The 21,577-nt window shown below is 46.7% G+C and overlaps 1 protein-coding gene across 1 annotated transcript; it reads right to left on the reverse strand.

Annotated features, from left to right (window-relative positions):
* Positions 1-2,932: 2,932 nt before the first annotated feature.
* Positions 2,933-8,269, reverse strand: KRBOX1 (KRAB box domain containing 1). The gene is made up of 5 exons (XM_080672249.1): positions 8,174-8,269; positions 6,735-6,816; positions 4,741-4,867; positions 3,867-3,974; positions 2,933-3,179 (listed from the first exon to the last, which is right to left on the reverse strand). Exons 2-5 carry the CDS (start codon positions 6,765-6,767, stop codon positions 3,067-3,069), a joined length of 381 nt encoding a protein of 126 aa, XP_080528375.1. The 5' UTR covers positions 6,768-6,816; positions 8,174-8,269; the 3' UTR covers positions 2,933-3,066.
* Positions 8,270-21,577: the final 13,308 nt, after the last annotated feature.

Below are 21,577 nucleotides of genomic sequence, written 5' to 3' on the forward strand. Positions count from 1 at the left end.
TATATCCAGTCAATGGAATAGCAATCAGCAATTTGAAAAGGTCTCTGCTACATGCAACAACATGAGTAAATCTCACAGACAAAATGTGCTGAACACATCTAAACATAAAAGTATACATACTGCCCTAACTGGTTTGGCTCCGTGGATAGAGTGTCGGCCTGCAGACTGAAAGGTCCCAGGTTCGATTCCGGTCAAGGACACGTACCTTGGTTGCGGGCACATCCCCAGTAGCAGATGTGCAGGAGGCAGCTAATCGATGTTTCTTTCTCATCGATGTTTCTAACTCTCTATCCCTCTCCCTTCCTCTCTGTAAAAAATCAATAAAATATATACTTTTTAAAAAGTATACATACTACCCTGGCTGACATGGTTCAGTGGTTAGTGTTTCAGGTTCAATTCCCAGTCAAGGGCACATACCTGGATTGCAGATTTGATCCCCAGCCCTGGTCTGGGCATGTGCAGGAGCCAACCAATCGAGGCAACCAATCAATGTGTCTCTCTCACATGATGTTTCTCTCCCTCCCTCCCTTCCACTCCCTCTAAAAATCAAGGGGAAATGTCCTTGGGTTCGAGTATTAACAACAAAAAGTATATATACTAAATTATTTCCTTTGTATGCAGAACAGATAACCCAACCTATAGTATGGAGTAGAAATGGTTAACCCTGAGAAGAGGTTGGCTGGTAGGAAGCAGTGGGAAGCCTCCCGTGCTGTCTAGATCTGAGCAGTGGACACAATACCACCCACTGCTGGCCTCCACTGAAGACTAACTTGCTGGCCTCCACTGAAGACTAACTTGCTATTCACAACTTGCTTCTTCTCACTTATCAATATATTGTAACCATTTCCATGTCAACAAAAGTAACTCCCTTTCATGAGTTTTAAGTTGCCGTCGCCTTATTTTATTAAACACACTTTTAGGAATCTTGTCTCCCTAAGTTAGTTATAAATGCTGCAAGGGCAGGGCTCCATCTTACAGATCACATGGAGAAAGAGAACTTAGGGCCTGTGGAAACAGTCAGACCTGGGCTTAAAACAGAATCACACCACTGTGAGCTGTATAACCGGACCAAAAAATGCACCCATCCAGCCTGTTTCCTCATCGACAAAATGGGAATAATGCCTACCTCGTGAAATTTGTTAGAAATTTTTAAATAGACAATGAATGCAAGGAGCTTAGCACCTCACAGATGCTCATCAGATGGTAGCTCTTCTCTTCCACCCTCGCCAAGGGCTTGCTCACAGAGCCCTTGAGAAGGCTATGTGTTGGGGGGTGGGAGCGGCTGGGGAGAGGTCAATGAGGGGGAAAGGAGACATATGTAATACTGTAAACAATAAAGAATTTAAATTAAAACATAATAATGAAAAAAGGGGGGGGGGAGAAAAAGCTATGATGATCCCTTACCTTGTTCCTGTACCCAAGCAGCAGTCTAGGATGAATGAAGGGCTGTATCAATTCAACATGCTTCCCAATGCCAATCACTTCTCCTCCAGGTCAGCCGACACTCTTTAGCTGACTACATCATTTAAGATCTGAAGATGAATTCTGAGAACTCAGGTGATGTGTATCTTGAATGGCTCTCACAGTCACGGACAGTGATCTCCTTGGAGGAAATGCACTGAGCTTCACGGCTGGCAGGCAGGATCGGCCCCATCCAGGCTGGTCCCAGATCAAGGGTATACAAGAGAAATGTTTTAAATAATGCGGATTTGAAGAAGTAAATAGCACCACCGTGTGGTCAACATTCCATGTGGAAGCTGTTCTAGGCCTTGATTCGGTCTTGAGTTTTTCCTACCTACTAATGTCCCAGCTTCACAAGGGTGGAGACAGAATTCAGAATTATCCTATGACCTAGCAAGTACAGAGTGGGGCAAAAGTAGGTTTACAGTTGTTCATATGGAAAATAATACAGTAATTAATAACTAATAATACAAAAAAATAAACTGTTTCACGTACTCACAACTACAAACCTACTTTTGCCCCACCCTGTATATATCTAGAGTATGTACCCACAAGAAATGAAAACATGTCTGCATTAAAACCTGTACACTAATGATCACAGCAGCATCCTATATAATAACAGGGTAATATGCAAACTGACCAAATGGCGGAACAACCTGTTGCTATGACATGCACTGACCACCAGGGGGCAGACACTCAGCGCAGGAGCTGCCCTCCCTCTGGTGGTCAGTGCACTCCCACAGGAGGAGCGCTGCTCACCCAGAAGTCTGGCTCTTGGCTGGTGAGCGCAGTGGTGGTGGCGGGAGCCTCTCCCACCTCCGCAGCAGCACTAAGGATGTCCGACTGACGGGCCTAAGCTATCAGTCGGACATCCCTCGAGGGCTCCCAGACTGCGAGAGGGTGCAGGCCGGGCTGAGGAAACATACCCCCCCCTTCTGAGTGCACAAATTTCATGCACCAGGCCTCTAGTTATTCATAATGCCAGAACTGTGGAAACAACTCAAATGTCCATCAACTAATGAATGGATAAGCAAAATGTGATATTATCCATCTAATGGGTATTATTCACACATAAAAGGAATGGGGCACAACATGTTACAAAATGGAAGAACCTTGAAAACCTGTTAAGTGAAAGCCAGCTGAACATGACCATATATTGTATAATTCTATTAATATCAAATATCCACAAGCAAATCTGTAGAAACAAAGTAAATAAGTGGCTGCCTAAAACTGAATGGGGGGGGGGGGGCGGGGAAGAGGGATGGTGACTGCTAATGGATACAGGGTTTCTTTTTTAATAACAAAATTGTTCTAAAAGTAGATTGTAGTAATGCTAACATGAATCTGAATGTACTAAATACCGCTAAACTGTACATCTTGAATGGATGAACTGCATAGTTTGTGAGTTATACCTCAATAAAGCTGTTTTTTAAAGGACATGAAAGCAAGCTTTGTATATCAACATGAATAATTTTAATGAATGAAAAAACATTAAATCTAGGAAATGCATGTGTCAGCAGAACAAGAAAATGCATACTTGACATCATTTCAGATGGCTCTTAAATCAACTCCTTACTCTGAAAAGTGGTATTTAAACGTAAGGAATTAAGCCTTTGTCCTGTCTTCCCAGAAGAGATGATTCTGAATAATTTTTAATTTTATGGCATATGACATCATTTTAGCTAAGTAGATACATCTTCTTATTTTTGCGCTGTATCCTAAAGGGAAGGAAAAATCAAAGTATCTGTAAACGACCTTAAAGTATTTCAATATAAAAAATAGAATTTTAATAGATTATCATGAAAAGCAAAAATAAATTTTTCTATCTGTTCTGTTGGTTAGTAGATAAATAATACTACACTGAGTTTACCAATTTTGTAAAACTGGGGGAAACTGGAAAAAGGTGATCACACATAACCAGACAAGTATTTATTATTATTTTTTAAAAATATTTATTGTTGAAAGTATTACATATGTCCCTTTTTCACCCCCCATTGATGTCCCCAGCCCACTCCCACCCCTGCCCGGGGCCTTCACCACCCTATTGTCTGTATCCATGGGTTATGCATATATGCATACAAGCAGACAAGTATTTAGAAAAAAGTTTCTACACATCCCTAGGGATAAAAGTATCCCAGTGCGTGAAACACTCAGGCAGGGTGTTTACTACAGTGTAAAGCAAGCATGTCAAACTCGCAGCCAGCAGGCCGCATGCCTCGTTCCACGAGTTTGACATGCTTGGTGTAAACGGATAGGAAGCAATGAATCACAGACCAGTCAGAGTGTGAGCAAGGACCCCAATGTATTCCATGATGCTTTTCACAAAGAACACACATTTTTCATTTTGATGAAATAAAAGCAAAGGAAAAGACATCGCTGGCAAGGGCACCCCTTGCTTAACTCACCTGCAAGGTCTGCTCTCCAACTCAGGGCTCCCTGTGGCTCGATGAAACACGGCTCTTTCCCTTGTTCCAGCTGAGAGATCAGAGCTGGTTTGAAACGGGGTGATGCTGCTTGAAGGAAAGAAGACGCAAACTGAGTTGTAGCCACAGGTGAGGAGAGCAATTCCTGGGTGGACTGAGCTAGAGATACCCTAAATAGGGGTCCTGGGAAGAAGCCTCAGGATCATGCTCCCAAGGAAGCCTGTAATAGCCTGGGAGGCAAATTTCTATGTAAGGAGAAACAAAATTTCTTACCTTCTTTGCTAGGGGGTGGAAAATTCTCACTGGGGGAAAACAGACACATGGCTCTTAGGAGCAACTCCCACAGGGAGACTAAGGGGCCGAGTTCTCTCAAGATAATCTGGAGGTTCAATGCTAGGGTGAGGGTACCTCTCTAAGGCAGGGAGGGAGCGTAGCTAGGTAGGGAGAGTAGCTTTTATGGTGGGAAAAAAAGGAAAGTCTTCTTGTAGGTCAAATAGACACCGGGGCTGTCAGTACCTGGCAACTCTTGACATTGGCATTTGGGGTCAGCTAATAAATATAAGAGAGCCGCCGAAACCGGTTTGGCTCAGTGGATAGAGCGTCGTCGGCCTGCGGACTGAAGGGTCCCGGGTTCGATTCCGGTCAAGGGCATGTACCTTGGTTGCGGGCACATCCCCAGTAGGAGGTGTGCAGGAGGCAGCTGATTGATGTTTCTCTCTCATCGATGTTTCTAGCTCTCTATCCCTCTCCCTTCCTCTCTGTAAAATATCAATAAAATATATTTAAAAATATATATATATAAGAGAGCCCTTTCACTTCTGAGGGCCCAGGCAGAGACCCGAGGCAGAGGCCTTACCTAGGAAGGCCACAGCCGCATAGTTCTCCAGCATCACATCCCTGTACAAGGCCCTCTGAGCAGGTACCAGGCTGGCCCATTCCTCCGCAGTGAAGTACACGGCCACATCCTCAAAAGTCAGCAGCTCCTGAAACAACAAGCTCCTACTCTTCCAGGCCTCAGGGCTTTGGTGATGGTCAACACTGACAATGAGAGGCCTGGCAAGGGCACCTACAATGGTGTGTATTTAGTATTGGGTCCCTCATGTGCCTGGTGAGTTTTTGTGTAAATTTTGGAAGGTGTGGGGAAAGAGGATGCCAATTAAAGGCAGCCAGGCAGCCAGAGTTCAGCAAACTTTCCCAGTTAGAACCAAATACATGAGCTTCCAAATATAAGTGACCTCCAAACAGACTACTATATAGGAGCTGGGCTTGAGCCTGAGCGTGATTTTATATATATAAAAGGAGAACTAACATGGAACTGGATATGGCTGACACCTTAGCTCTCAGCCCCTCCCCACTTGGTAATACGGTTGGGTGATTATTTGGGCTGCTCATTTTACTGTCATTTCCCAATTCTGCTTTCATCCCAGTTCTTCCCTCATTCTTGTCTCCTTGTCCACTACCCCAGGCACAGAGCTCTCTGATTTGTCAATGACTCCCCTCCCCCCGCCCCCCGCCAATGCAGAGGTAGTGAGGTTAGAGATCCAATAAGAAAACACTGCTTACTTGGAACAGGCTAGAGAAAAATCTGCTTATCAAAGGACATCACTAAGGGAGTGAAAAAGCCAGCCAAAGGCTGGGAGAAGATATTTCATAACACATATATCTGACAAAGGACGCATATCCATAATACAGAACTACAACCAGGAGAGAAAAATTGACACACGATGTATTAAAAAATGGGGAAAATAACTGAACAGGGACTTCACATAAGACAAGATCCATGTAGCCAATAACCATGTGAAACGGTGCTCCATCACTGGTTGTGCGGAAAAGGAAATTTAAAAATTAGTTAGCAATAATGAATGGCAAGTGTTGATAAGAATGTGAAACAACTGGAATTCTAATGTACTTCTGGTAAAAATATAAATTGGAACAACCATTTCAGAAAATTGTTGGGCAGCATCTACTAAAACTAATCAAATGTATACCCTATGACCTAGCCACAGGGCATATACAAGAATTTTCACTGCATTCCTATTCACTGCATTCTGAAAACAATAAAAATATCCATCCACAGAAGAATGAATAAATAAAATGTAATATAATCATATAATGGAAAACTATTCAGCAATTAAAGAGGACTGTTATGTGTAAAGTTCATAAACACATTGGTGAACAAAAAAAGGCAGATACAAAAGAATACATGTTGAATGATTCCATTTACATGAAGTTCAGGAACAAATAAAATTAAACTATGGTGACAGAGGTCAAAATAACAGACAACTTTGGGGTGGACTGCTTGGGATGGCAAATGACAGAGCTTATTGTGGTACTGATAATGTTCTATGTCTTAATATGAGTGATGGTCATACAAGCGTCTATATATATTTTTAAAATATGTTTTCTTTTAACTGATTTTAGAGAGGGAGGAAGGGAAAGGGGGAGAGAGAGAGAGAAAGAAATATCGATTGGCTGCCTCCTGCACACTCCCTACTAGGGATGGAGCCTGCAACCCACTTTGACAAGGAATCAAATTGGTGATATTTTGGTGCATGGGACAACATTCAACCAACTGAGTCACACTGGCCAGGGCAGGTGTGTATATTTCTAAAAAATGAGCTATACAGTTCAGATTTGTATTGTAGATAAATTATACCTCAATGAGAAATTTACATATTTTATATACATAAATGTATGTAATATATGTATATATATGCATGTATACTTATGTATATACAACTTATATGAATGTATATTTATATGTGCATATATATAAGCGTGCATGCATATATAAATATATATGTATATACACATATGTATTCATGTAGAGACAGAGGAAACCCAGCTCACCTGGGGCCCAGCTGTTAAGGACATTGCTGTCATTATCTGACCTCTTTTATTCGGGTCTTGAGGAAAGGTTAAGTCTCAGGAGCTGAAGGTAAAGAAAGAAGCATTAGTAACAATAACTACTGACCATAACTCCTGCACACAACATCTGATCCACCCTGTTTCGAGGCTATATCAACTATTATTCATCAGTTATTGCCTTGTGTCAGTGACAATACACATCTCACAGTGGCCAGATAGCAGGCATGCTGCTAAACTCATGGAGGGTTTAAGTCCAAGGGTAACCAAAGCAGTGGTTCAGATTGAGTAAATGGATACCCCTGTGTCCTCCAGTTCTCTTAAATCATGATATTGTCATCATATCTTTGTAATAAGTGTCCCTTGCAGTGGATACTTAATAATACTGACATATTAAACAAAATAACTTAAGCAAAAAGGTCTGATGCACAGTTGATCTAAAAGTAGAATGGCAGCACTGGTCACCCTACCAAACATTCCCCTCCACTTCTTCCTCTGGGGAAAAGCATAACCATGGAGCTGAAGCATAAATAAAAACCCAACGGGGAACAAATCACAACCCAATACACTCCACTAACGAATCACAACCCAATACACGGCACTAACAGGACCAAAGGCTTAATCCCATTGATCACCAACCTCAACAGTTAGGTTAAGACAATGAGGAAACGTTAAATGGATGTAATGACAAGAGAAATAACGGATTACTTCTTGGTCCTGAAATCTTTCCCTATCTCCAATACCGTACATAGGAAATTACATGCCAAACACTGGACATTAGGTGCTTGATGGATATGACTCGTCATGAGATTTTTTTTTTTTTTATTAAACATTCAAATGGGCCAATCCAAATCCAGGACTCCACATTCTCCAATTTGTGAACTAAGTAGCCTCCATCCCGGAGGGGGGCCGGCGGTGGGGAGCGGGGGAACCATTTCAGTACTTCCAAGACTTTGCCTGCTCTAGGGACACTAATAAGCTTTCAGATGGGGTTGACACCAGGCCAGGTGAGTAGATAAAAGTGCTCACAGACCGACTTCCTGGGACCGCCTGGAGAGGGAGAAAGACGTTAAGGTGTACACAGGCCGAGGGGTGCGGCTGGGGTCTCCGCAGCCGGGACAAGAGGAGCTGAAACGGCCGAGGGACCTATTCTCTGTGGATAGCGTGTCCTGGAGCTCAATGAAGGCTTTTTAAGAACCTCAGTGTCAACGCCCCTCACATTTTATCAGTACCCAAAAAGAAAACAAGCCGCTGGCTGTGCTGGGGACGAGAAACCAGGGGGTCGGAGACGAAGGCTAGCGCCCCCTCTCGACAGGATCGACCCGAGCCCGGGGGTGGGATGAGGACCCCGGTGGCAGCAGCCGCCGCTCTCGTCTCCCTGCAGGGCCTCCTCTTCCTGCTCGGGCCGAGTCAGACCCGCTCACCCTGGGCTCTGAGCGGCCTACGCAGAGTCCCAACGATCAGAGCTTTTGCACGCGGCCCGCGAGTGTTCACAAACCAAACTCTCTGCGTGAACAATGGCTGCGCCCCGGAAGTACTTCCTCACACTGACCCGCTGACCCAAACCGTCCTTGAGATTCCCTCTAGTAATTTTGGAGGACCCCACATCTCGGTGGTTCCTCCTACTTCCGCGAGACAAGCCTAGGAGACGGGAGGACAGGCTAGATAAATCCCATCTCCTTCCTACACCCCGGGTTCCGGGCCCGGGTCCTGCTCCCCGCACCACCGACCTCCTCCGAAAGGAGGCGGAGTCTGAGGCGGGAACTAGAAGCGGAGCGTTCCTTCGGTTGCTGCGGAGCCCGCTTAAGTAGTCCCTCCCCTTGGAGGCGGAAGCCACTTCTGGGAAGAATCAGGCCCAGGCCCTGCTGGACGTATTTCCCACCTGCGGGTGGACCTTTCCCTTCAGGGCCTGGAAGAGCAATCTGGAGCCTGGAGGGGGATCTGAACTGGGCTGAGGGACTACCCTGGACGGGGTGGAGGCCGCAGGACAGAGGAGCCTCCGAAATGTTTGCTGAATAAATGGAAGTTGAGGAACGGAGTGGCGATCTTATTCTATATCCAGAAGACCCCCAGGATGTCAAAAAGGCAGTGCTTTTTGGTCCTTCATAGAGAGAGCCACCACGAATGAGGGAAGGTCAGGAGCAGGGAGAAGTGAGTCCAGGCCCCAGCTAGAAGCCTACCACACTGCCCCTGCATATCTTTCTTAGACTGTCCTGACCGGTTCGGCGAACTTCACTCGTCCGCCACTGTTGATGTCCTCATTTGTTTAGTTCCTACCAGGCCACTGTGATGCCCCACATGGAGCTCAAAGTTACAGCTCTTTTTACCTCACATTCATGCTCAACCATTGTTTTCCACAAAACAACCACTCTACCAAGAAGGCTGGGTCCAGAGGAAGTATCCTGACCTCAGCCATATCCTATTGAGACCAACACTTCCCCGGGATCCACAAGGTCCTTGTGTGGAACTTAAGTCACATCTTTTCAAGGTTATTTTATCTCAAGTTCTGGATGGTATGCATAACCTGGGACCTTTATAGGAGCTCCTCTGATCACGCCCCAAAGACTTAACTATGGAAGAGCAAGGGTTAGGATCTCATTTCCTACTAACAAGAAATTGCATCATCACAAGATACATTGTTGGTGGGGTAGGTATGCTAAGGCAAAATCAAAAGAAGCTATACCAGAGTGGTTTGCATAAATAATATTCATTTTAGAACAATGTAGTTTCAGGGGGAAAAAATCACTGTCCCTAACATAATACAATTTTAATACTGTCATTAGTGATACAGCTTCATTTCTCTGTTTTCTTGACTCTGCTCTCTTCCTTCTTGCCCTCACAGGCTAAGCAACCTTAAATGAGTTTCATAACCTTTCAACCTCAGATTTCTCATTTATAAAATGAGGATGAATATCTACCTTAATCAGACTGAGAAAAATTAGAGGATGTATGTATAGTAGTTAGCACAGAGTAAGTGCTCAACTAAATGTTGCCTAATATGAACATGGTTGAACAGGGGGACCAATCTTGCTAGAGTACAGGGTATCTGTTCAGGAGTAGAAAGGTAATACTGGCTATTAGAGCTATAGCAAATGTGGACAGTCATCTCATTTTGTCTCTGGGGTTCCTGTATCATGAATATCACAAACAAGTATCACCACTATGTATTCTCTAATCTTCCAGAAGGTGGGAGGTCTGACAGTTAATAGGTTTTTTCTCTAGCATGGCACCTCTGGTGCTTAATCAAAACAGATTTCTGATTGAAGGCCTTCCCACAGTCATTACATTTATAGGGTCTTTCCCCAGTATGGATTCTCTGATGTCGGATAAGGTTTGCCTTGCAAATGAAGCTTTTCCCACAGTCAGTACATTCATGAGGCTTCTCTCCAGTGTGGATCTTCTGGTGCTGAGCACGATCTGAGTTCCATGTGAAGCCTTTCCCACAGTCCTTACATTCATAAGGCTTCTCCCCAGTGTGGATTCGCTGATGTCGAAGAAGAGCTGGGTTCCGAATAAAGCTTTTCCCACACTCCTTACATGTATATGGTTTCTCCCCTGTGTGGATTCGCTGATGCTGTAGAAGGCTTGCATTCTGACTAAAACCCTTCCCACATTCCTTACATTCAAAGGGTTTCTCTCCTGTGTGTATTATCTGGTGCCGAATCAGTTTTGACTTCCAAATGAAGGCTTTAGCACATTCTTGACATACATAGGGTTTTACGCCTGTATGAATTATCTGATGTGCAATGCAATGTGATCTAAAACTGAAAGTCTTCCCACATTCCTTACATCCATAGACCTTCTCTCCATTATGAATTCTCCGATGTTGATACAAGTCTTCAGTTTGATCAAAACACTTGCCACATTCTTCACAGATACAGAATACCTCCTCACTTAGAATTTTCTGATGTATAACCAGGTGGGTGTTAACATCAGTATTTTCTGAACTCTTTTCTACTGAGATCATTTCATCTTTGGCAATCACTTCCATAATATCATTTGTAGTGTTCTCCACACTTCCCCCATTGGGGTCGTCACACCATCTTCCTAACCTGCATTTCTCCTCTTCACAGGTTTTTCCAAACCAGAATCTCCGGGACCCACACCACGGGGGTCCTCTTGATGGTACCATGTGGTCCTGTGGCTCCTCAAAAATTTCCTCCTTCAGAATAAAATCTTCTTTCTCATCACTCTTCAACACACCCTCTGAAAGAAGAAATCAGAGCTGCAAATGTCTTGATTACCCATGACAGAGTGACTAAAGTCACCAATATATCCATTTCTCTTCAAGTGCCAGAGGCCTGACCTAGCAGAAATGACAAAACAGAGCTAACACACAGAAAGCCACCAAAAACAAAGGCAACAACTAGACAGCGAGTTCCTAAGGGCTGTGAATCTCAGCACCAGACCCAAGCATGGGGGCAGTGGTGCTCTTGGGAAATAGTCCAATTGAATCTAAGGGGGACAAATCAGAATTACTTCCAAGTGGTCTAGTTTATAAAATGAGAACAAGCCAGGATTCGGGGCAGAAGACCTGGTCAGAAATCAAGAATCCTTGTGGTATAGCTGCGGAACCTGAGCTCGTCACACATAGAGGGGAGCAGCGAGAAGAATCTCCCTCATACTTGTTAACATTAAAAGGAAGTGTAATTTTCTCATTCAATCCAATCACCAGGTCTGCCATGAAAAGTACTTCCCCAAACTACCTGAGACAGAGCTGGGAAAAGACTGCCTCCTCTTTTTTTCTCATAGGGTCTTATTCACACCTCTTTCACAGTATCATATTTTGCTATAATTATACATTTCCATATAATGTCCTATTATTAGATTGTGAGCCCTTCTGGAATAAGCACCAAATATTACTTGTTTTTTTTATCCTTGGCAACTAACACAATGAGTAAAATACAAGTGTTTACTTTTATTTTTTTAAATATATTTTATTGATTTTTACAGAGAGGAAGGGAGAGGGATAGAGAGTTAGAAATATCGATGAGAGAGAAACATCAATCAGCTGCCTCCTGCACACCCTCTACGGGGGATGTGCCCGCAACCAAGGTACATGCCCTTGACCGGAATCGAACCTGGGACCCTTCAGTCCGCAGGCCGATGCTCTATCCACAGAGCCAAACCAGTTAGGGCAAGTGTTTACTTTTAAAATGTTGGCTGACTGTAGGCCATCTATTCAGTTTGAGTCTATGACCCAAAATGCACCCAATTTAATTAATTGTGCCTGTTCAATTGAAGCTGAAAGCTTGGAGTTTGTTTTCTCTTGATTGATTTGGAGATTTTTAGAGGATCTTTATTTAGAAAATAAATGGTAAAATGAGCTTTTAACATTTTACAACAGGAAATACAGAGGAAAGTATGTGACTAGGAGAAAAGTGCTCATTTCCTTCTCACTTACCAGTAAGTGGTTTCAGGTTCAATGGCTCTTCCTCCTGCTCAAGATGGGAAATCCAAGCAGGAAGGGACACCATGGCAGGAGGGAGCACTGTGTACAGTGTGTCATAAGGGAACACTGTGTACAGTGTGAGTCTCCTGATGCAGGGCCCCGGGTCATAAGGGAACGCCGTGTATGGTGTGAGCCTTCTGACTGTGGCAGGACCCACTGTGTTAGAGAAACACTATGCCCCAGATGAGCCCTCTGGTGCAGGGAAGGGTAGCATACAACAAAAAAAGGAAAAGTAATGGAGAGCCTGCCAAGATATAGAGAAGGGTGGCTCAGTGGGAGGAGTGGAGCCCATTAGGAAGGAAGCAGAGATGAAAGTTATAAGAAGAGAATGAAGGTGGGTGGAAAGACTGGCAACACAGATGACTTGAAACTTAAGGGGCATAAGAACATAAATAATAAGCCCTGGCTGGGTAGCTCAGTTGGTTAGAGCATCATCCTGATATGCCAAGGTTGCTGGTTCAATCCCCAGTCACGGCATATTCAAGAATCAATCAATGAATGCATAAATAAATGGAACAACAACTGATGTTTCTCTCTCTCTCTCTTTTTCTCTTCCCCCCTTCTTCTCTCTCTAAAATAAATAAAAAAATATAAAGGATAGGAAATAGAGGTACAGGAAATTGTTATTCTATCAGTTCCCCAAAATATGAAAACAAATCACTCACTTTAAAATGTCAAGAGTAGGAAAGGCTAAGGTCTCTTCAGTCTTCCACTTAGGAAAGAATCAGGATAGGATGGACTTGCAAGGAGCTGTACCAGAGGCTATGTCAGGAAACCATGATCTCTTAGTTTCCTTCCTTCCTATCCATCTTTCTATTGCCATCTCTTCCACAAAGAATCGACCATGGGTCTCTCCATAAGAAATGGCCTCACAGCCTCACTCAGCCATTTCCAGAGTCACTTCTTACTCTAATGATAGACACCTCTACACAAAAGTCCACTCTAATACACTATTCTTTGGGCTTAGCTAAGATCTGTCCCTTTGGAATGCCCATCTGAAGCCTCCAAAGAAACAAATCAACTCTACACCTTCCAAATGACAACCTTTTAATGCTGCTAATGCCAGGGACTATGTGTTCCCTGAGAAGTCTCTTCTCTTCTCTGAGACAAAAGTGGACTTTGAGTAGGAGCGTGAGCTCCAGGGAGATCTGCTGCAGTTCAGGGAGCTAGGGTATGGCTTAAGGAATAACTTAGCTGTTGGCTTTCTGCCTAAATTCCCTTGGGTGGCAGGGAGAGTAAGCATCGAGATCCTGAGAATACAGAGGACCCTGTAGGTATTTCCCTACATCCATTCTATCTCTCCCCCATTATGGAGAAGCCATGCCCTTCGTGTGGAAGTGATCCCAACTCCAGCTCCTAGTGTAGGCCTCTCACTAGTCTAAGCTAAGCAGGTTGTCCCACCTGACTCACTACATGAGATCAATTCAGGGACCACAGTCCAAGCCAAGTCAATTGGTGCACAGTATTTCCCTGGACAGTCATTGATTTAGAGCTGGCATAAGACTTAAGCTGGTTCATTGGAACAATACTCAAACTCCGATTAGCAATGGTTCAAGTCTGCAGAAGGCCTGCTTCACTTCCCTCTCAGGTATGAGTCACAAATCACCTTTACCATCATGAGAGAAGCCAGACTGTAGACAAGGCCAACATACAAGGAGATGGAAATGAGCGGACATTGAAATTCTTATTAAATTACTTGCAGCCCTCTCTACCTATGGACTTTCCAGTTACATGAAATAATAAATTCCTCTTTACTGTTTAAGCCAGTTTGAAATGGTTGTTACTTGCAATCAGGAGTTTGCAAACATGGAAAGACTGATAGATGCAGCAAGGAACTGTGAGAATGGAGAAATTGAGGACAGAGTTTGAGTCCCACTGTGCCCACAAAAACGCCCCTGTGGGGAGAAGATAGAATGGGGCCAACGAGGCAATAAGGGGACAGAGTTCTCACGGAGAAGTTAGGAGCAGGAAAGCCCTGTGTGGGGCCTAAAGGAATGCCATAGCTTTCCCCACCAGAAATCCCTGAGCAATAGGGACTGTTTGGTTCAGGGTTATTGAGACTTCTTGATTTATCATGATAAAGATGGCCGTGATGCCCCAAAGGGCAGTCAGAATCTTCTGCTGGACATTATAAGCAGGCCAGGAGGGTGGAAAGGCCACCTCAATCAGAGAGTAAACAGAAAAGTCAGGGAGTAACGTAAGTGGTGGCCATGTAAGAACATCAAAGATGGGGAAGAGCCGAAACCGGTTTGGCTCAGTGGATAGAGCGTCGGCCTGCGGACTGAAGGGTCCCGGGTTCGATTCCGGTCAAGGGCATGTACCTTGGTTGCGGGCACATCCCCGGTGGGAGGTGTGCAGGAGGCAGCTAATCGATGTTTCTCTCTCATCGATGTTTCTAACTCTCTATCCCTCTCCCTTCCTCTCTGTAAAAAAAAAAAAATCAATAAAATATATTTAAAAAAAAAAAAAAAAAGATGGGGAAGAGAAATAACATGTGAATGAAGATGGCACCCAGAGGAGCCAGGATGAATAAAACAAGAAGATGGAAAACCATGGGAACACAGAGAACAAAAAGGAATCCCCCTGCTGTTCACAACACCAGGTTAAGAGAACACATAATTATTACAATGTAAAGATCGAGACAAGGGAACTGGTCAGGTGACTGACACGTGTGTCTCCACTCACCTGAGGACATGCCCTTTGAGCCCATTCCATCCAGAGCTCCCTGGGGAGCCGAGCACCAGGGGGCTTCCCCTCGCTCCAGCTGGGAAATCAGAGCCGGTTTGGGAAATGGAAATGCTGCTTGAGGGGAAGGAAATGGGACAGACAGGTGAGTGGGGCGACACAGAGTAATCCCAGGACTCCTCTCCAGAAGGCTTGTGTCTCCAGGGAAAGGAGGGGAAAGAAGGGAAATTACCAGGGAGAACAAGAAAAGGACATCCAGGGAAAGGGGAAGACACCCAGGGAAGAGGAGCCAGAGCTTCCAAAGGTCAGCAAGTAGAGCAGGAGATGCTTAATAGCAGTTTGAGTGAGCAAATGGGCGATTTCACTCACTGAGGAATTGAGCTTTCTGGTTCTCTCCCTCAGAGCTCTCAAGTTCAGACATCTGCATGGCCATGTGGTATGAGGCTGCATCTCCCAAATTTAGGGGATGGGGAACTGAGGGCTCCGGGGGGCACCAGGAATCTGCTCCCTTCTCACTGTACCCACAGCACAGGGGTTAGGAGGTGGGCAGCTCTGACCCTGGGGCAAGGAGGTCCTATGTGAGGCCCGAATTGATAACAGGACCTCCTCCTGCCCAGGAACCAGAGGTTGGGTCATTAAGAATCCATGACCCTGAAGGTGCTGCTCAGCCGAGGGCTCTCGAAGAACCCAGAGCCTCTGAGGAAGAAGGAACCAGGAAACTCTGAAGGACAGAGACAGGGTCCTAGGGGAAAGACCCTTACCCAGGGAAGCCACAGCCCCATAATTCTCCAGCATCACGTCCCTGTACAGGGCCCTCTGAGTGCAGGTCAGGCAGGCCCATTCATTCTCAGAGAAGTAGACGGCCACATCTTCGAAGGTCACTGAGCCCTGAAACAACACGTGTTTAAATGCCCTAAGGACAACCCCAGGACCGAGGTTTGGAGTCAGGGGTACACCAGGCACCAAGAGGTACTGGAGGGGATGCTGGTTGAGTTTCTGGATTCTGAATGTCTAAAGGAACTGTCAGCAGATCTTGCCCCTACTTACAAAGATGAAAGCCATCAGCCATCAGTATTCTCATGTCTCTTCATCTCTTTTCAGCAAACCTCCTCTCACCTCCTTCATGATTCTGTGCAGGTTTCCCCTTCCCATCCCTTATGCCAGAAACAACTGTCTGAGCTCTAGGTGATATCCTTCCCCACAATGAGTCCTCCTTCAGAGGTCACCAATGGTGATAACAAAAGCAACCACCACTCATTGAGCCTGCGCCAAACACTTCACAGATATTACTTTGTGTATGTCTCGTGACCTATGAGGGTGTTAGATCCATTTTATGGAAGAGGAAACCAAGGATCAGAGATTACCTTCCCACAAGGATACAGACTGAGACACAACTCCCGCCTGTCTGAATCTCTGGCTCTTATCTGCTATGCCATACTGCCTTCTGTCTTCACCCTCCCCACCCCGCACCCCTTTCTCTTCTCTCCCTCCATGTCACTGCCACCAGCCAAGGAGGCAGCTAAGGGCTTCCAGAACACTCAAGTTGCTCTGGAAACTGTACTCAATGGGACATACTCAAACTCTGACTTTACTCTCTGCTCTCCCCCACCCCAACATACTCTCTAAAACACCCCACCCTGCTTTTTCTCCCCCAGGCCCCAGTCTCAATGTCCCCTTTTTCCAGAATCTCCCAGGAGCCAGAGCTCCTGCACCTTTTCTTTCCTTTCTCTCTCACCCTCTTAAGAAACAAAGAGCGCTTAGCACCATCAAGACTTATAATTCCCAACCATTGCCTCAATCAGGATCGAAATCTCCATTGTATGGGGACACCAGTCTGGTCCATTTCCTGCCAATTCTTGCCTATGAAGTCCCCACAGGGACTTATCCTGCACTCCAAGGCTCAAAGGCTGGCTCACCTACGCCTACCTGAAAAAGTCCAAATCCTCTGCACCGTAAACACCCCCATTCACTATTCAGGGGCCCAATTTACCTGCCAAGGATCATCCCCAGCCACCACCCTTACTTATCTTTTATCTTGTCACCAACCTGTTATGAACTCAAACCCTTTCTTTGCCCAGATCTGAGCCCTGGCACCTGCAGCTCCCCCTGCCTGAAGATCCAGGTCCTCCCTCCTGAGCCTGCAAACTCATGTTCATCTCAAGACCTAGCTTAAACATAACCAGTTCTGTAAAACAGGTGTCACGGAAATTCTGGGCAACTGTCACTGCGCATAGCGTGGTGACCACCTCTGCCCCAGCACTCGGCTCATGTGCAGCTAGCCAGCTGCGTGTGTGCTTCTCCATTTCATCATGATAAAGATGGCCGTGATGCCCCAAATGGAGATTATAAGCAGGCCAGGAGGGTGGAAAGGCCACCTCAATCAGAGAGTAAACAGAAGAGCCCCTGCCTCCCTCCTGACGCAGCTACACCCCCAGGCTCCCTCAGCAGAGCTCATCTAGGTGGCTGGGCTGGGCTGCAGGAGGCGCAGGGCCTGGCTGTGGGACAGGAGGGCTCAGGGGTCTGCGGCCTGGATGGGGCCCACAGCCACACTTGTCCTTGGACCCTTTTGTGGCCTCCTCCAGTGGTGCCCAGGCTCAGGACACAACTTTTCCCTGACGGACCCCGTGGGCTTCTCCTGGTGTGTCACTCTGAGTGTCAAAGCCACTCTGCTCCCAGCCTCTTCCTCCAGGTCCTCCACTCTGGGATGTAGCCCCATTTCCCGGGGGCCTCACTACCCCCTTTCCGCCCTTTATCTGGGCCTAGAGTTGGGGGCACAACTGAGTCAGCTTTGTGGTGCCGGTGCCGCACTCACCAGGCACATCCAGGGCCAGTGCCGGCTGTCCCAGCAGCAGCTCCAGTGGCCTGGCCATGGCCTGGGCCGCCCATGGGGAAGTGAGTGTGCCCTGGGCCCACTCGGGGGCTGCCCAGTGTGGGGAAGGGGCGCTCCAGACAGGGGAGGGCCTGACATAGCAGCCCACACCCAGGGGTCCTGCCAGCCATGCTAGCCCCACACCCAGCAGCCCACGCTCTGCATGGGCCAGGGATCCACAAGGGAGAGGTGAAGGCTGCAACATTCATGCCACTCTGGCTTCTCCAGGATGATGGAAGGCACCTCGTCTCTGTGGTCCTTCTTTCTTCCCTCCAAAGGTCTCCCCGAAACATCCACTGCCCGGGACACCACAGGCTTCCTCTGGGAATCCTCTTCCCACAGACCACACTTCTCCTTTTCTCTGCACCCTTGTAGGGTGGATGCTGATATAAGCTAGTATATACTTCACCTGACTATGTGCCTTATATCTGCCTTCCTTTACTGTTTTACATTCCTAGAGAACAGATGACTTCCTGGGTATGTTCATCTTTGTGCCTCTAACATCCGCCCAGTGTCCAGCACCTCTTAGGGCCCAGAATCTTAAAGTGCCAAGGAGTATTTGTTGAATAAAATAGATGTTGAACATTTCTTCAAATGTTCAGTTGGAGAAAATAAGGTCCAAACAGAGGAAATGGCTTACCTAGCATCACACAGCATGTCAGGAAGTTAAACTTAAACACAGTTGTGGAAATAAATGAAGACCACCCAAACGGGAACAAGCAAACGATATTTATTCAGAGTTTATTATAGCAAGGGAGTTGGCCATAGTCACCTGCATTTGGCAGAAACTCAAAGTAGGCAGAGCAGTGGGAAAGCTTTATAGTAGGAAAAAGGAAGGCTTCGGGTGTGTTCTGAGTGGAGATTTGTTGGCATGAGGGTTGGCTAGAAGCAAAATATTGTATGTAATTGGCTAGGGGAGCATATTAATCAAACTCTGGCTGTTAGGGGATACAAGGATTATTGTGGCTTCCTGGACTCGTTGACAGAGAGAGTAGTTAGACTTGGACTGGTTACTGCAGGTAATGGATTACCTTCCTGGTCTGATTGCTTAAGGTTGTAGGTCAGAGTTCTGTTTTTCTAGATGGTCTGGCCATTATCCGTATGTATATTCAGTCTCTTCTATTCACATAATTATTCCCCTTCCCTTCACCCCATAATCAGAACACTCTTTGGGCTTCTGCCTGAATCAATGCTTCCTGAATAGCTATTCTCTGATGTTAAATAAACACCGGCTGCCTCTCACTTCGGCTTTTTATTTTTAGGTTAACAACGATGTAGGTATGTGACCTGGGCCGGGTTGTTAAGAGCCCAGCTGCCATAAAGGAGTTCCCTTCAATTCCTGGAAAAAAAGAAGAAACCCTGAATGCTAGGAAGGCAAAGGAACCATAAGCCCATCCCGAACTTACATGAAACTATTACCCGATCTAAAGGCAGAGTGAAATAATTTCTCCCCTGCACCTCCATTCCAACGGGACTGCTGTTGCATTCTGGGGATGAGGCAGTGGGCAGCAAGTGGCAGGCATTGGGGGGAGCAGTCACTATCGTCTAGCATTGGAACAAAGGGCAAAAAGACTGGGGGATTGGCGGTGCAAACGGACTAGAGATAGCACAGAGAACCCCAATATTGTAACCACAACAGATAAATGGAACCTTCTGGTCGGTGCCCAGTTGCTCAAAATCCTGAGCATATATATGGATAAATGCGGAAGGACACCGAAACAATGCTTTCGCGGGGCTTATGAGAACTGCCACGAGTCTGGGCCAAGTGGTGGCTTCGCTCAACGTGCGTATTCGAAACAGCGGTGATGGGAGGGAAGGAGGCTCCCCCTCCGCTAGTCCTTCTCCAAACCCAGTGAAGAGACAGAAGAGGGCTAGGCAGCCAGGGACGGGATCACAGGCGGGGTGTGTGGAGGAGAACATTACAGACCAGGGCAGAATGCAGCTTGCTGACCACGCCCTGTTCCGACAAAACCGGCAACCCAACTGGGCAGGAAAGAAGGGTGGGCGGAGACGTGAGCTTTACAATGTATGGATGTTACTAAGGCAGAATTCTTTGAAAGAACCAAGCAGAAGCCAGCAAAGCATATGTCTACCCCTAGACTGAGAAACTTAACTGGCAACCCGGTTGGGCCCCCTCCCTGCTGCTCCCTCCGGCGGGGAGTCTGTCTCTCTCTCAAACTTTGCTTCCGCTTACCGTCTTTGTCCGTGAACTCATTCTTCAATTTTGCAAGATAACGAACTCGGACCCGAGCAGAAATTTTGACATCACCAGTCCCACTGCCTTACTGACTGCTCTGCAGACGAAATGACAGACAGAGCCTAGGCGCAAACTCCCCCCGAGGGACTGGCGGAGAACACCTACACATGGACCCTAGCGCAGACTACAGAGCCGGAAGTGCATCACCGCTTTTCCGGCCGTGGGGGCCCCCCGCAGCCGCTCTAGCACGCCCGGAGGCCGCCTCTGCGTGTCGTTGGTCCTTTCAGGCCATCCTGCCCGCCGAGGTAACCCCACCCCTACGTTCTGCAGAACTGTGGCTGAAGAGTGGGTGGCAGAAACCTGTCTCGGGGTGCCCTGCTCTGTCTAGATCGCTGACCGCGGTCAATTCGGAGGAGTTGGGAGGCCTCTGCCGGCGGAAGAGCCAGGAATCCCTGCCGGTCCCTCTGGCCGCCCCCAAGTCTGGATCTGTTGGCGGCAGCGGGAAGGGCACCTGTGGGGCCAGACTGGGACCTGGGTTCAGCAACCTCAGTACTTGAGCTCTGGCTAGGAAAGAATTCAGAGCCAAGACTCAGACTATAAGAGAACATTTATTTATAAGATCACAGAGTTAGAAGAAGTAATTGGTAGAAGAAATTGGCTTATGAAACAAGTTGTAGAGGCAAAGGAAGGGCCCTTGGAGCTTAGAAGTGTGGGAGGTAAAGGTGACAGGCCTGGAGGGGAAGGGGGAGAAAGTGGGTGCAGGCATGCTCCCAGGAGGGAGAGACTGGCTCCTCCTTCCTCTGAGTCCTAAGGGTGGAGATTTTAGGGGAGGTCCCAGGGCAAGATCTCAATAGCATATTCAGCAGCTTTCCAGGTGTGTCCTTTCAGGGTTCTGGTCTCCACTGATTGGTTGGTGGGCACCAGGGCAGGGGGTCATTATTCCATGCAACTGGTCCTGAGGTCAGTCTTGGTGTCGGTTGTCTGGTTTTGCTGCTTTTCTGGGTCTGCAGCTGCAATACTAGTACAACTGAGGCCTAGATGTCATCTGTAGGGAGGAAAGGTCAGGGAGGTCCAGACCACAGGACAAGCCAGTGATATGCTAGGGAAGGAGAGGTCACCCTGGGCAAGAGGTCCCAACCTACAATTGTCTGTTGCTAGGCACCTGAGGCTTTCCACCTGGTGACCTTCTGTACTTGGCCCATGGTCCTTGCTCTGCTCATGTCTGTCTAACTGGCCTACCACAGATTCAGACACCCCACGGCTGGTGAGAAAGGGTTCAATGCAGTGGGTCAAAGCACGAATCCAAACTGAGCCTGGGGAGCCACACCCTGCTGGAGGCTCTTCCCCTCAGCTCTGCAGCCACATTGGCCCAGAGTAGGTGTGCACCCTGTCTGTACCTTAGGACAACCCTGACATATGCTTTGAGCAGCACACTCCACACACCTTTATCTCCATCTCTAGCACCACCACCACCCAACACACCTGGCCTTGGCATCCTCCAGGCCTTCATTTAATTACCACCAGATTATGTAGCCTTCCCGATTCCCCACTCCCCTTCTCGATCTGCTCTTCTCTGTGCAGCACTTAACACAATTGTAATGATATACTGCTGTGGGCAATGATTT

The sequence above is a fragment of the Plecotus auritus genome (assembly GCF_963455305.1).
Source record: "Plecotus auritus genome assembly, chromosome: 6".
Classification (NCBI taxonomy): Eukaryota; Metazoa; Chordata; class Mammalia; order Chiroptera; family Vespertilionidae; genus Plecotus; species Plecotus auritus.

Coding starts and splice junctions, on each gene's coding strand:
- KRBOX1 (XM_080672249.1), bottom strand. CDS start 6,767: ATGACAGCAATGTCCTTAACAGCTGGGCCCCAG. Junction 3,975..4,740: donor TGCGGCTGTGGCCTTCCTAG/GTAAGGCCTCTG, acceptor CTTTCCTTCAAG/CAGCATCACCCCGTTTCAAA. Junction 3,180..3,866: donor TTGGAGAGCAGACCTTGCAG/GTGAGTTAAGCA, acceptor CCTTCCCTTTAG/GATACAGCGCAAAAATAAGA.